The sequence below is a fragment of the Pinus tabuliformis genome, chromosome 2_2, assembly GCF_031772625.1.
Source record: "Pinus tabuliformis cultivar Carrire ecotype Pingquan chromosome 2_2, CPIR1, whole genome shotgun sequence".
In the NCBI taxonomy this organism is placed as follows: domain Eukaryota; kingdom Viridiplantae; phylum Streptophyta; class Pinopsida; order Pinales; family Pinaceae; genus Pinus; species Pinus tabuliformis.
The window spans coordinates 542,057,502-542,072,068 of NC_142300.1; the positions used below are offsets into that span (position 1 = coordinate 542,057,502).

At 39.0% G+C, this 14,567-nt stretch overlaps 2 protein-coding genes across 4 annotated transcripts; one reads left to right on the forward strand and one right to left on the reverse strand.

Moving 5' to 3' along the window:
• Positions 1-7,292: 7,292 nt before the first annotated feature.
• LOC149193756 (Microsomal signal peptidase 12 kDa subunit (SPC12)) lies at positions 7,293-8,263 on the forward strand. Of its 3 annotated transcripts, none has more exons than XM_089404893.1 (2): positions 7,293-7,479; positions 7,711-8,263. In XM_089404893.1, exon 2 carries the CDS (start codon positions 7,734-7,736, stop codon positions 8,031-8,033), a length of 300 nt encoding a protein of 99 aa, XP_089261019.1. In that variant the 5' UTR covers positions 7,293-7,479; positions 7,711-7,733; the 3' UTR covers positions 8,034-8,263. The 3 variants fall into 3 exon arrangements, with proteins under 3 accessions (XP_089261019.1, XP_089261021.1, XP_089261022.1); XM_089404895.1 differs by having other exon boundaries at positions 7,300-7,467; XM_089404896.1 differs by having other exon boundaries at positions 7,310-7,445.
• A 2,938-nt stretch (positions 8,264-11,201) lies between these two features.
• On the reverse strand, positions 11,202-13,238 carry LOC149193757 (uncharacterized). The gene is made up of 2 exons (XM_089407427.1): positions 12,264-13,238; positions 11,202-12,053 (listed from the first exon to the last, which is right to left on the reverse strand). The coding sequence occupies exons 1-2, from the start codon at positions 13,236-13,238 to the stop codon at positions 11,202-11,204; spliced, it is 1,827 nt and encodes a 608-aa protein (XP_089263553.1).
• Positions 13,239-14,567: the final 1,329 nt, after the last annotated feature.

Here is a 14,567-nt window from a genome sequence, read left to right on the forward strand (position 1 = left end):
GACGGAACAGGGGAAGATGAAGTTAAAGTTCCAGGTTCCAAGAAGCTCTTGCCAGATAAGACCTGCAAATTTACACTCTATCATGATATGAGGGGCGGTTTCCGGGTTTTCTTTGCATAACGTGCATCTTGAAGGACCGAGAAAGCCCCTCTTCTGTAACCTGTCATCTGTAAGGATTTTTCTGTGGCAGAGCAGCCAACAGAAATGGTCGATTTTTGGAATAGAGGGGAAATTCCAGATGCCCATCCAAGGAGCAGGGTTAGGAGGGACGTGAGGTCTTTCCATGCACTTGGAGTAGCCCAACGCAACCGTGAAACCTTCTTGATGTGGACCCCAGCCTCGGACGTCCTTCCTCCGAGCGTGGATAGGAGCCAACCCATGCAGAATGTTAAGGAAAGCTGCGTAGTCATTTTGCAGTGCGGGTGGAACCGGGAGCTGCTTCCAACCAGACCAGCAGTCACCGCTCCAGCTCGAAATATCCCACAATGATTTGATATTGGCATCCTTCATCCAATTCCTCAGTTCGATCATGGGGTTCGATTCAGCTAGCGGGGCCTGTTCATGATGCAGTCATCCCACAGGTTGATGTATTGACCATTCCCAGGTATCCAGAAGGCGTGAGCATTTACTAGCGGGGCTGCTTTGTTACTGAGCATACTGAAGGGGGTTCTGAGATGGGATTTGGGCCGATCCAAGCATCGGAGTCTCTGTCCTCTGAAGTATTTTTTCCATAAAGCTAAATGCGCCCAACCAGGATTGGGAGCTATGATTCTCCAAATCAGCTTTGCTCCCATGGCTAAGTTTTGAGCACAAAGATCTTTGAAATTCAACCCTCCCTCCTGAAGCGGCTTGGTGACTATTCCCCAGTTAACTAGAGGGATCTTCTTTTCGTTTTGCTTGCCTCCTTTCCAGAAAATTTTTCTAATTAGCTCCTCCATCTTCTTGAGGATACCCACAGGTGCCAAGAGGACAGAGAATTGGAATAAAGGAAGGCTACTGAGAACTGCTTTGATAAGCACTGATTTGCCAGCAATATTGAGCCAGGAGGATCCCCAGGCCTGCATTTTTTATTTGAATTTCTCGATCTGAGGGGTCCAGTCTTTGCTCAAGGCCCTCTTGAGGAAGATGGGAAGGCCAAGATATTTGAAAGAGGTCCAATTTGAAGAGGCTGCAAAGCCTAGACATCTGGAAATGGAGTTTGCGGATGAGGGAGGGGTATTCCAGCAGTAGATATGACATTTGCCATTATTTAATTTGCTGCCCGAGGCTTCACAGAAATCTTCCAGCACTTCTTTAAATCTGGCAGCTGAAAGTGAAGTTGCAGCCCCCAGCAGCAAGGTATCGTCAGCGAAAAGGGCGTGGTTGATGTTTTTTACCCCTCTTGCTATGCTCAGGCCAACTATTTCTTGATCTTGCTGTTTCTTATCTAGATAAAAGCTGAGGACAGAAGCCTGCAGCACAAAGAGGAGGGGTGAGAGGGGACACCCCTGCCTCAGCCCTCTAGAGGCTTTGAAGAAATCAACAGCCCTACCGTTTACCAAGGGAGCAATCCAGGGCTCTGAGATGCAAGCTCGGATCCAGTTTATAATATTTTGACCAAAACCCAACTTGTGCAGAACATCTATCAAAAAGCTATGCCTTACTCGATCAAATGCATTTGCTAGATCTAGTTTGATGACCATACCTTTTTCTTTTCGATGTAGATTGGATTGGATCGCCTCTTGGACCAGAATGAAATTGTCCACTAGCTGTCTGCCATGAATGAATCCTCCTTGGTTCTCCGGGATGATTTTGGGGAGAATATTTCTCAGCCTATTCGCTATAACCTTGGTTATCACTTTGTATCCAATGTTACATAAGGAAATTGGACGGAATCTATTGAATGAGTTTGCTCCTTTTTCCTTGGGGATGAGGGCGAGAAATGCTGAATTTGTGCAACCTCCAATTTTCTGGCAATCTTGGGACTTTTGAATCATTTTAAAGAACTCCTTCTCCACAATCTGCTAACAAGTCTGAAGAAATCTGGCTGTAAAACCATCCGGTCCCGGGGCTTTGTCGAGGTCCATTGCAAAGAGGGCGTCCCTGACTTCATTTTTGTTGATTTTGGTTTCAAGCAGCTGATTCATTCTGGTAGTGATAAGGCGGGGAACAACATCCAGGAGTTTAGAGCTTTGTCCAGCCTCCATGTCCTCACTATACAACTTCTTAAAATGTTCGGAAGCTGCCTTTTTGATGCTGGAAAAATCCTTTAATGTGCAGTTTTGTTCTTTGATTTCAGAGATGGAGTTACAACATTTCCTGGCTTGGGCTTGCTTATGAAAAAAGGAGGAGTTTCTATCACCTGCTTTGAGCCAAAGACTCCTGGATTTGAGCCTCCAGAATTCTTCTTCGGCCAAGCAAGCCTTATGGAATTTCTGCTGAAGCTGCGTCTCCTTGTCCAGATCTTCTTTGGTGATTTCAGTTGCTTCTAGATGGAGATGCTGCATTTCTAGGGAGTTTTGAATTTTTTTCCTTTCAGCTGCAGGATTGGGCAAGGTCTTGGCCCAGTTTTTCAACATTTCTTTTACTCTTCTAAGTTTTTCCTCCCAAACAAAAAATGGGGAACCCTTGACTAGGTCTTTCCAACAGTCTCTGACCTTTTGCATGAATTCTGGCTCTTTAGTCCATAGAGAACTGAATCTGAAAGGGATAGGACCCAGGTCCTTGGGAGCCAGCAGCTCAAGCCTTACGGGCTTGTGATCCGATACACTGCTGTGTAGGATGTGCATTTTAGCCTCTAGCCCAAGAAGCAGGAAGGAGCTTTGAACAAAAAATCTATCAAGTCTTGCCGCTATATGTCTAGGACCAACTCTCTTATTTGACCAAGTAAACTTACCAGTAACAGGCTTGATGTCTAGCAGGTCCCAATCCTGCATAAGATCCTCTGCCCATTCTCTTGCCGGATCCCTTACAATGCTGCCTCCTCTTTTTTCTGACGAGAGAAGGATGAGATTGAGATCTCCGGCTATGATGATATTTTCCAGATTCTCTAGATCTGCTAGGCTTTTTATGGAGTCCCAACAATTTTTTTTCTCACCTGCATTGTTAGGAACATACACATTGAATAAACAAATGATCTCCTTGGTTTCTAACTGCTGCATTTTTAAGAAAATCCAATGAGTATTCAAAGTCTCAGAGATTAATGAGAACTTATTAGGATTCCAGAGTGACCCAAGCCCTCCCGAGGCTCCACGGGCAGAAATTGCTTGCGCTCCGCTTTTATTCCAAAATTTTTTACTTGCTTGGAGGAAAGTTGCGTCCTCCATTTTGGTCTCCTGGATGAGGAGGATATCCGGGGCTTCCAATCTCGTTAAACTTTTCATTGCTTCTTCCTTGGCTCTAGTGCCCATACCCCTACAATTCCAGGAGACTATCTTCATCATTTATTTTTGTTGTGGTGGGCTCCCTTGGAGCCCTGATGTTGGTTCCTCGTCGTCTTCGGGGTTTTTGACAATAGCTTCTCTAGAGTTGGCTGGCTACCCTGAAGCTTGTCCTTGTAGGTTTCTTGTTCTCTTTTTTCCCTTGCAGACTTGCGTCCTCTTGTGGATCTTCTGGGAGAGGATTGAGAGTCACCTATTTCTCCTTCTTCTTCTAATTCCTCAGATTCTTGGGTTTCCTCCTCCTCTTCTGAGATCTTCCCTTTGGATCTCTCTGCTGCACTTCCACCTTTGATGGATGGGGAAGCTTTGGCGGGAGAAATTTCCTTTGGGATCTCTACCTCTTGGGAGGTCATGATTTCAGATCCTAGGAGCTCGAATTTGTTCCCTTGACCTTCCATGGTTGGTTTCTGAGCAGGACCTGCCTGGGGGGCTTTAGCATTTGCATTTGCAGTCTTCTTGTGAGAGATTTTGGTGCGTTTTACCTGGTTCCAGCCCTCTTCTTTCCCTTTTTCTTCCACACCGTTGGACGGACAGTCTCTGGCAAAATGACCATAGACGTGGCATTTCCAGCATTTGAAGGGCAGCTGCTCATAATCAAGTTTCTGCACATGAGTCCAGGGACCTACTCTTATTTTGATGGCTTCTGGTAGCCTGACCTCTAGATCTACCTCCACGCAAATTCTGGCACAGTCATACTGATCTTTGTTGTTAGCCCTATCTATAAATTTGCCTAGGGTGTTGCCTATGTGCTTCAGAGAATCCCAATTCCAACAGTGCACTGGAAGGTTGGGGAGTCTCACCCACACCGGGACCGCTGTGGGCACATCCACTGCCGGATCGAAATTTGGCGTCCATTTATTCAAATACAGTCCTTGAGGACCCATGAAGTAAGGTCCATTTCGGAAAATCAGATCCTTGTCCTCTTTTGCAGTGAACTCAAACAAAAAGTAGCCTCTCCCGAGAAAGTAAGAGGTTACCTTGTCTTTTATCAAGGGTGCCCAGTTCTTGGTGACCCAGTTCTCTGTGGATTTTGGGGAAGGCTAGAGCCCTGTGAATTGGCCGACGAGGGCATGATCAACAAGAGACAGGGCAACTTGGATCGGCCCTTCTGGCGGGAGAGAAATCTCAGGAATATCATCCAGTTTCTTCACGAACTTTGCAGCTTCCACTTTCTTCTTCTTAGGCAAGGAAGCTAGCAGGGATTTGAATGCATCAGAGGCAGAGGGCAGAGGGGGAGAGATGGGAGGCCCCTGAGGAGTACCCAGCGCCTCCATGAGATCAGACAGCCTTGGAATGCCCAGCCAAGGCAAGACGGCCCCGGCCTGCAACGCAGACCAGAACCTCAGCAGGATCGCGCGCGCAGCAGATGCAGAGCGGGGAGTTTCAGCCAAAAATTCCGTTGTCATCTGAGTTTCAGCCAAGGCAAGACGGCCCTGGCCTGCAACGTAAACCAGAAACCTTAGGAGGATCGCGGGCGCAATAGATGCAAAGCGGGATGAAAAGTGCAACAATGTTAATGTCATAGTCCAACGATTTTTTTCAGCAGGCTGGAACCCTTGACCAACAAGAGAGCAAGCAGTAGTGTTATGCAACCAATTACATAAATAAATATTATTATAAAGACGAATCAAGTTACAAAAAACAATAGAGAATTACAATAGTACAAGTCCTCTATTGTCTCTAAATCGATTCCCTATCTGCACAGATGGATCCGATCTCACTACAATAGTGCGAATGAGTCTTAACTCCTTCTATGTAAACATATTGTAAGCTCTAGTATTACTCTGCCTCTTTTCTCTCGGATTCGAATCCCTTTTCTCAAAATCAGAAATGAGTATTTATACATAGTGAAAATATTAACAACCCTCCTCTATTTCTCAACAACTAAGTTAACTAAAAGAAAATGAAATAAAATGATTCCTTCAATTGGGGTTTTGGCCAAATGTAGATGACCACAGTTGAGAAAAATGCCCAGTTTAGTTTGCTCTTTGATAAATTTGTCTAGCTTGTTTCAAACTGATAGGTGGAATTGCACTTTTCACGGTGAAGTCTAACCTTAGCCTCATTGTTTCAACCACCTCTATCTATTCTTATCCAACGTTATGCCACTTGGTGGGGTTCCTTCAAGAATATTGACTGGATCTATTTCTTCTTCGGCCCTGGAGGCTTCTCTGTCAAACAAAACCAGAATTAGTTGCATATAATGTTTTTATAGTGAAAAACGAATTATAAAAATAAAATGTAAATTAACTTTTCTTATGCCCAACTTCATAACTAAGTGGATTTTTACTTAATGAAAAAGAGGCCATATAGAATAGTGACAAGTGGCAACCGTAGAGGACATTGGAGAAATGGATATCAAAACTTTTAACAATGAAAATAATATAAAATTTGCGACGTAAAGAAATCCCTATGAGGAGCGGACGCGATATCAACATTAAATCATTGTTTATATGCTTATCAGATCCAGAGGAATATCGCTAATCAGAGGTTTAAGATATCGACATTTTATAGTTGTTACCATTTAAAAATTTCGATAAGCGAACACGATATTCCAATTAGACCATCTTTAATACACATATTGGGCCTCGATATTAGAGCCTGACAAATATCGAAAGTCGGAGGGGAAGCGCATTGGAATATCAACGATAGAGAGATTATTAGAGATCAGAGTAGGAGGTTATATCGCTATCGGAGATCAAAGGGATATGTTGTATCGACATATCAGCAGGGTTGGCATATCAGAATATCAACAAATGGTATTATCAAAGTTTTTTAAATGTGTCTCAAAAGTAAATCTCTGATATGCTCTACCTTCGATATGCGGGAGTGAAAACAATGACATGGAATGTGGGTGCAAAGATATGTCAAAGATCTTAGTTTTATGAACCAAAGTTTGCATATTAAAGGGGCTTATATCGAAGATCTTTAATATTAAAATATCCATGGATTCCGATATGTGTAATGCAAAGAATTACAACCATGTTATTAAATGGGTTCAAAACTTTGGATAAATGTTTTATTAAACCTCTTCATAATATGGTTCAAACTTTGATATTAGAGATTCTCAAAAGAATTCTTTCGATGTCAAAGTCCCGATGACTCAAAACTCCGATATTAAATTTGATATATGCATTCTTTTCAATAGGTCTTTCTCTGCTTTTATCAATAAGCCAATTCATAATATAAAAGCCACTTTGTAATATAAGACTTGGTCTTGTTCTCGGGGGCTATGTATAAAATATAAATTAATAATTACAATTGAAAATTAATTATTTACAAATAAATAAATTTATAAAACAAAACTAATGTACAATTTATACATTTTAATAGGCCAAGGCAGAGAAAAATATACAATCTTCAATTAGACGCTATTTGCAAACCAAACAATCAAATGAGATCAAAAAGTTATGATAGGAAGATATGAACAGATTGAACTCATTGAAGCAATCCAAATACTCAAAATGGAATAGTAATATGACTAACTATTTAATCAAAGTGTCCCCATAATGAGAATTAAGTGAATCACAGGGGGTTGTGTTTTTACCACAACAGGATTTAAGTTACAAATCTTGATTTCATAGATTTCCCCAAATGTTGATCAAGATATTTTTCACGATCAACACCACCAAATAAAACAAACATGTGCTATTAAAGCTTTCCAATGTTTTATCTAAAAAGATTCGGTTTGTTATATCATTAACCATAAAATTTCCTATTTTGTAATCCTATCAACATGTCTTTAACCCATTCCAATGCAAATGCTAATAATAATACCATGGACTATCTCCCTCATTAAAGTAACCCACAATTGCATAATACTCACTCAACAAAATTTGACTTCATATTAATCATACACATTAAATGAGTCGTGGTCAAATCAAAGCACTTCTCAAACCAAACTTGGGTCCAAAAGTATCTATACATACACTGGATCACAAAACCAGGCCAGTACATAAATTGGCTGCAAAGCACGAGCTGATCGGACAGAAGCATCGGAGATCGATTTACGCACCGTTTACTAAGGTTTTCAATCCTTATTCCACCGGTAATTCTACTGGTATTGAACCCTTAAAAATGTCTTTACCCTATGGATTTCATTCACCAATTTGTTTTGATTCTTCAAATCGTTTCGCAATAGCTTTGATTATCATTGATTCTGTCGGCATATTTAGAGCTGGGTCTAACTTCTCTTTGGGTTTTCGTTTTTTTGGAAGAAGAGGGTTTTTGTTATTTACAGGGTTATCGAAGGATAGGGTTTGATTGATTTAATTCTTGGATTATATTGCAGAAGAAGATTGGTTTGGTGCCGACATGGATTGGCAAGGGCAAAAGCTGTCGGAGATGCTAATGCAGATAATGCTGCTAGTCTCTGCCGTTCTGGCGTTCGTTGCAGGTTACGTAATGTCTTCTTTTCAGAACATGCTCATCATTTATGCTGCCAGCGTTGGTGTTACTATGTTGACTACTGTTCCAGACTGGCCGTTCTTTAATCGCAACCCGCTGCAGTGGTTGGATCCCAAGGAAGCTGAGATTCATGGCGTCAGGGTTCAGAAGCCAAAACCTCAACCTCAAAATACCAGTAAAAAATCTTCCAAAGCTTCCAAGAAGTAAACCCTTCCTAAGGTTAACAGTTTTACCATGAGAACATATACGAACTGTGTGAGGTATCGAGATCTAAGATCTTGGCAAAGCTACACGAAGGTTTCTGTTTTTCTTATAGGATTGGCCGAATTTTTTCATTTAACGAATTGAAATAAAAAAGCTTTCGCCGTTAGATTTCAAATAGTAACAATTCTCAATTCCAATTTATATAATTTGTTGTGTTTAATTTCAAAAGTCTATTTTCTGTTGTTATAATTCTTAATAGCTTTAGTTTTTAAGGTGTATAATGCACTTAATTCATTTTGTTTTAGTTTTAATTGACCTCCGATCTTTGTAAATCTTGCTTTTTATACTGTGTATATTTTGTTTTCTTTCTGTATTTTAAGAAAATATCAAATTACCTTTCATTCCGTGCTTAAGAGAATATCGATTTTCTTGTCATTCTGTACTTGAAAGATTATCAGAATGCATTTTCCTTAGAACGATAGTGCACCTTAGTCCCTCTAGATGCAGATGTTGCTCTTAGTGATCCCATCGTTAAAATAATGGAGGACTGTAAGCCCGTTGTTTTCGAGTTTTTGTAATTTCTGTAAAGGCAAGTATTATTTTTTGATTTTTTTTTTAAATAAATTTTATTAACGTCCAACAAATGCCCACAAAAATAGGTCAATTGGACTAAAAGATACATACAGTGTGAATACAGTATGGGAGTGCAAATGCAGTGCCTATGCATTGAGGAAAGTAAGACAATGAAAGAAGAAAAAATAATGCAGCCTAGATAGGTGTCTTAGTTGCATGGGTATTTCTAACACCGCTACCTCCCCCAAAAGCAGGAAAAAAACATACTTGTATTAATTGCACGGGTATTTCTACCATCCCCACCCGTCCTACAAATCCCACCCTTCCTAAAAAAATAAAATGAAACCATACTTATACTTGTGGTACCCATATCTCAATGACCTTTTATACTAAGGAAAATCTCTATTGGAACTATTTTATCATTTCCAAACTGTACCTGCACCCAGACACAGTCATGCAAAATTGATGGTTTTCTTAATAAACATATTGTGATTATTGCTTCCAACATTTATTTTATCTCTTCTATACCATCCCATTTCCATTCGGATTAATCAGAATAATGTACAATTCACACATTATTTTCCTATGAAAACGTCAAGGGACCCCTCTCTTCCCTCTTCCTATGAATATCTTGTTAGAGGGTGGCTTAAACACTGGCCTCTATATGATAAGTAATCCCAAGGGAGTTGACTGGATTTGCACCTGTGACTTATGGCCTTCCCTGTAAGCAATATGCTTTGTGTGGATGGTTCAATTGATTGAGCTGGCTGTTAGTGCTCATGTCCAGTTTCACACTTGTATGCAAGTTCTATGAAATTTTGCTCTTTCCACGGCAGTTTGTTTAAATTCTTTTAACAGTGACGGTTGGCAATTCTGTGAATGACCAAAATTCCGTCCTTCAATAATGATGGTGGGTTTACATAGTAAATCACTTTTTGACTGTTGACAGATTATTATTTTTTTCCTGGCAATGGTTGGAAAATGGTATTTATTTTTATTATAAATCTACTGTTTGCTTGAAAATGTGCAGGTAGATATACAGTGGTTATTTTACTTTTTAACTGAATGTTTTGTTTTGTTATTGGCATTCACATTGTGGGTATTGGTTGGAAAATGACCAATGCCAGAATCGGATAAATGCAGGAGATAAGTTCTTCGGAGCTTATTGGAAAACTTTTGTGATAGCTGCTATAAAATTGTGTAGCGAAAGAATGCCTTTCCTGAACTTATTGGAAAAATAAGCCATATGTGAACACCATACAAGACTCCAAAGTCCAATTAGTCTATAAGAAGCAGCCCCAAGTTTTTCATCTATTAGGGTTAGGGACCCTGCATCCAAACTTTAATAAATATTGCTCTAAGATATGCAAGAAGTCAGGTGATAGTCTCATCGTCCTCCGCCCCTTTTTTTTACAGAAGGGCTTATGGAAATTAATGTTCATGGTTTTAATCCTGGACTTTTAGCAGGCTTATACTTACCAACCTTTTCTTGGGCATCTGTTGTCTTGCATTTTTTATCCTGTTCACTTCCCTGAATATTTAGAGGAGGTGGTAGGACTTGAGTCGCTGATGCTTTTTCCCAACACCAGGGTCAGGATCTGCTATCATTTTCTCCTGTGAGGACCTAAAGTATGTGAAGAGTTACTTCCACCAAATACAACAAAACTATGTTAATGTGCCTTTAATAGCAAACAATTTCATGTGGGAGCTAGTAAAATATTTGTTCACTCTATCCTTAACAGAATGAACTAAAAGAGTTGTGTATGAAATGCAAAAGAAATCCGTTAACAGTTATCTTTTTTAAGCAGCTCGTTAAGATAGCCCTTAGAGTACTTTTACCTCTAGAGAACTGTTAACAAACTGATGCACAAATCGGAGTGGGCCAAAGCAGTGGTGTGAGGCTAGTCTTGACGAGTCTGGTCGTGTTGCTCCCAGAACCTATGTCACACGGTTCGAGTTCGAGTTCGAGTTCGACGACGATTAAGTTCGATTCGAGTTCGAATTTTCCGATCAGGTTCGAATGAGGTTCGGCATTAGGTTCGACTATACATATTTTTCAATATATATATATATATATATATATATATATCTATATATGACAAAATAATAGAAAATTCAAAATCAATCCATAAACACATGAACACAAATTCTTATTAGTAAACAGACATCAATAATGTAATCATTCTAACATCTAGTTAAATGTAAACATACACAATAGTAGTTTGCAAAAAGAAATGACATAATTTTCAGTCTTCAAAATTTAAATGAATGTCAAATACTAGTAATCTTTTAAAAAATCACATAATCAAAACATGATCAAAATTTAAACATACACATCATTGTAGGACATCTTCAAATCTCAAAATTTTAAACATCATCAAAGTCATAATATCATCAAAGTCATCAACACATGGAATTCCATCATTTGGCTCATCATCATCAATGCTAATATAATAAGGAAGTCATAAAGACCATTGCCAAATATTTATAATCCATAAAATTGTTCTAGGAAATTCAAAAAACATAGATAGTCTATACTTATGGCCTACTAGACTCTAGTATGATCAAAAAGCTCTCAATCATCATGTGCATATGGGCCTATGGCATAGTAAAGGCACTAGAATGGGGATCATCAAAGTCATCAATAGATGGAATTCCAACATTTGGATCATCTAGTGAATCACCATCACTGCTAATATCATCTTCTTCTGGCTCTAAATCAGCATCAAACCATGGCTCGTAGGAACTGGATGCATCTTTGGCCACACTACTCAAGGCCAACTTCAAATTACTGCGAACATAAACAAGGTCTTCCAACCTTGTAGACAATAATTTGTTTCTTTTCTTGGACTGGATATGGTTAAAGCTACTCCAGTTCCTTTCACAACCAGAGGCACTTGATCCCTGGCTCAAAATACGAACTGCAAAACGTTGCAATTCAGGAGTCTTTGATCCATAAAACTGCCACCATCTCCCTGGAGGAATATTGGGCCTATCTTGTACTGCACTAGACCTTGCAAATATTCCCTCTTCCAACCTGTATGCTCGGAGCTGCTCTCTAATTCTCCTGCATTCTTCTTGATCAGGGACCAACCGTTCAACTGCATCATAAAGGCCATTCATGACTTCTGCATCATTTGTTCTTTCTATCCCAAAGAGTCTAGGATCCAAATAACAAGCTGCTGCATGTAAAGGACTATGCAACATCTTCCATCTTTCATCAATCATCTCCCATATTGCAATGTACTCATTTTCCTCATTATTAAAAGATTTTGCAATGGCTTCTTTAGCACGATCCATGCCCTCATAAACAAAACCCATGGAAGGGGTATCACTATCAACCATGCGAAGCATATCAACAATTGGTTCACATATTTTTAAGACCTTCTCAGCATTGTCCCAAAAAGCAGTCCCTAAAATCACCTGTTCCAACTCCTTTCCTTTAGCTTCCTTTGAAAGATGAGACTTTTCCCACTCATTGTTGCAAAAAACACCTCTTATACTCCCTTTTTCTTCAACTAACCTTTTGATAGTAATATAATATGTGGCAAACCTGGTGTCACAAGGCCTGAGCAACTCTCTAGATGCATTATTCCTGTACAAGCTCAATGTGAGTTGATGGTTAAATATGAAGTGAGAAATTTGTTTCCCCCTCCGAACTGTCTCATTAATCCATGGAAACTTTGCCAAGTCATGTAACAATAAGTCAAGACAATGGGCAGCACAAGGTGTCCAATATATTCTTCTGTATTTATCCATGACCATTTTTCCTGCTCCAACACAATTTGAAGCACTATCTGTTATAACCTGGACCACATTTTCTTCTCCAACCTCAAGAATAGCTTCCTCTAAAATCTTGAAAATAAATTCAGAGGTCTTCTTATTCCCTGATGCATCAACTACTTTCAAAAAAAGTACCCCTTTAGGGCAAGAAACCAACACATTAATAAGAGGTCTATGATTCATATCTGACCAGCCATCTGATAAAATTGTGCACCCTGTTTCCTTCCAAGAGTCTTTGATCTTCTGCAAATTGTTTGTAACTCTTTCTTTTGACCTCTTCAAAATAGTGGTCCTTATGGTCTCAGAACTAGGAGGGAGATATCCATTACCAAAACCTGCCATCATCTTACATGCGTTGATGAAGTAAGGGCTTCTTGCCACATTAAATGGAATTGCACATTCAAAAAACATATCACCTACAGCATCATCAACTGCTTGTTTCTGCACGGGCTTCCAAAGAGTATTTAATGTGGCTGTCCCACTTGATTTACTGATCTTTGACTGAGATGAACCCCCAACACCAACCGTGCTTGAAGAAAATGCAGAGAATGAATTGTAATTCATTGCAATTTCTGTTTGAACACGTTGTCTTTTGTTTTCATTCACTTTCTTAGCCTTTTGTATATTGTCATAATCTTTCTGAAGTGTCTCCTTGAGCTCTGCAGACACATTCTTGCAACCTTCAACGCCACCTCCTTTGCCATTAGTGACAGACAGCAAGTGGTCCATGACTCTAGTTAAAGATCCAAAAAATTCATTATTACATAACTTGCATTTCAAATGCCTCCCATGAGGCCCGTCCAATTTCTCCACATATTTCCATCCTTCTGCCGTTGACTTTGGAGGTGCCATAACAAATATGTCTGCATTTTTGTTGGCAATGGCATATTAAAATTCGAATTTAAACAAATGATAAAATAGTGAAATGGAATTTTCAAATACAAATAAAACTTGATATTTTGATGAGCATTCAAATCATGCATAACTTGTTCAAATTTCAGTTTTCCAATTTCTTCAAATCTTTCAAATTTAAATAACAGTAATTATCACTTAACACTTAACAGTAATTATAGGCTATAAGTTATAAGTTTATAACATGTGTATTTAATGAATTTGAGGAGAAATAAATTGGTAGCAAGCTTTATTGAATTTCCATTAGAAAGTCAAAGCAGCCCAAACGACTGCAAAATGAAATAAAGTGGCATGTAAGGCTGAATTGTTGGATCATATTCACCAAGCAAGTTATAACTTATAATCCAGTAGTCCTGTTGTTTTAAACATAATATCATTTGTGTAATTTATTCTCAAAGATGTTACTAAATGCCAAATGGTATAGCAGCTGTACAAGTTGATTGTCTGAAGTTCATTAAACAAAATGGAGGGCAACAGCATATTACATCATATTAATTCATTAAATTATGATCTCATAATCTTGCTACGGAAACCATAACTTCAGGCTAGAGGCAGAGCATAGCATCATTATCATATGACTCTATGACTCCAAACAGTAAAATCAACTCTAGAAGATAACTCTAGGTCTCTGTTGAAGGAACCAGATCCAATTATGGATTGCATTTAGGTGCCTTCTCATTAAGTTTAGTATGTTTTCAGTCAAATTACAGATGGAATCATGGAAACACTGAATCATGGTCATATGACTCATATCTGTCAAATTTCTGTCCAAAAGAAGCTTAATCTGCTGAAAGAAGTGAGATATGTAATAGATCTGCCAAATTAATGATAAAAATGTAATAGTGAAAATCTAGCTTCTGTCTCGTTAAAATGTGGCTTTAAAATGGAAAAATGCAAACTAGGTTCAATTCTAAATAAAAAATTATGAATCGTGTTTAACCGAAAAACTAGACCTAGCTTTCTTTTATCCAAAATCCTTTGTTTTTTCAATGGATACCAAAATGCAATCTCTTTCTATCACTGAACTATGTAGTCCCTAGAGGCTAGGCCTACTTGTTTTTTCCTTCTACTATTTTCGGTGTTTGGTTGTATAGACACTAACTATTATCCAAGCCAGCTTTAGAAATACAGTGAGAGAAAATCATATGGTTACTCCTTGTTTTTGTGCATTTTTTGCACAGTTACCAAAAAATATACAGAGACACACCAAGCAGTATATTACAGCCAGCTTACAAGTTAGAGGTAGCATCATAAGTACCTAGCATGAGA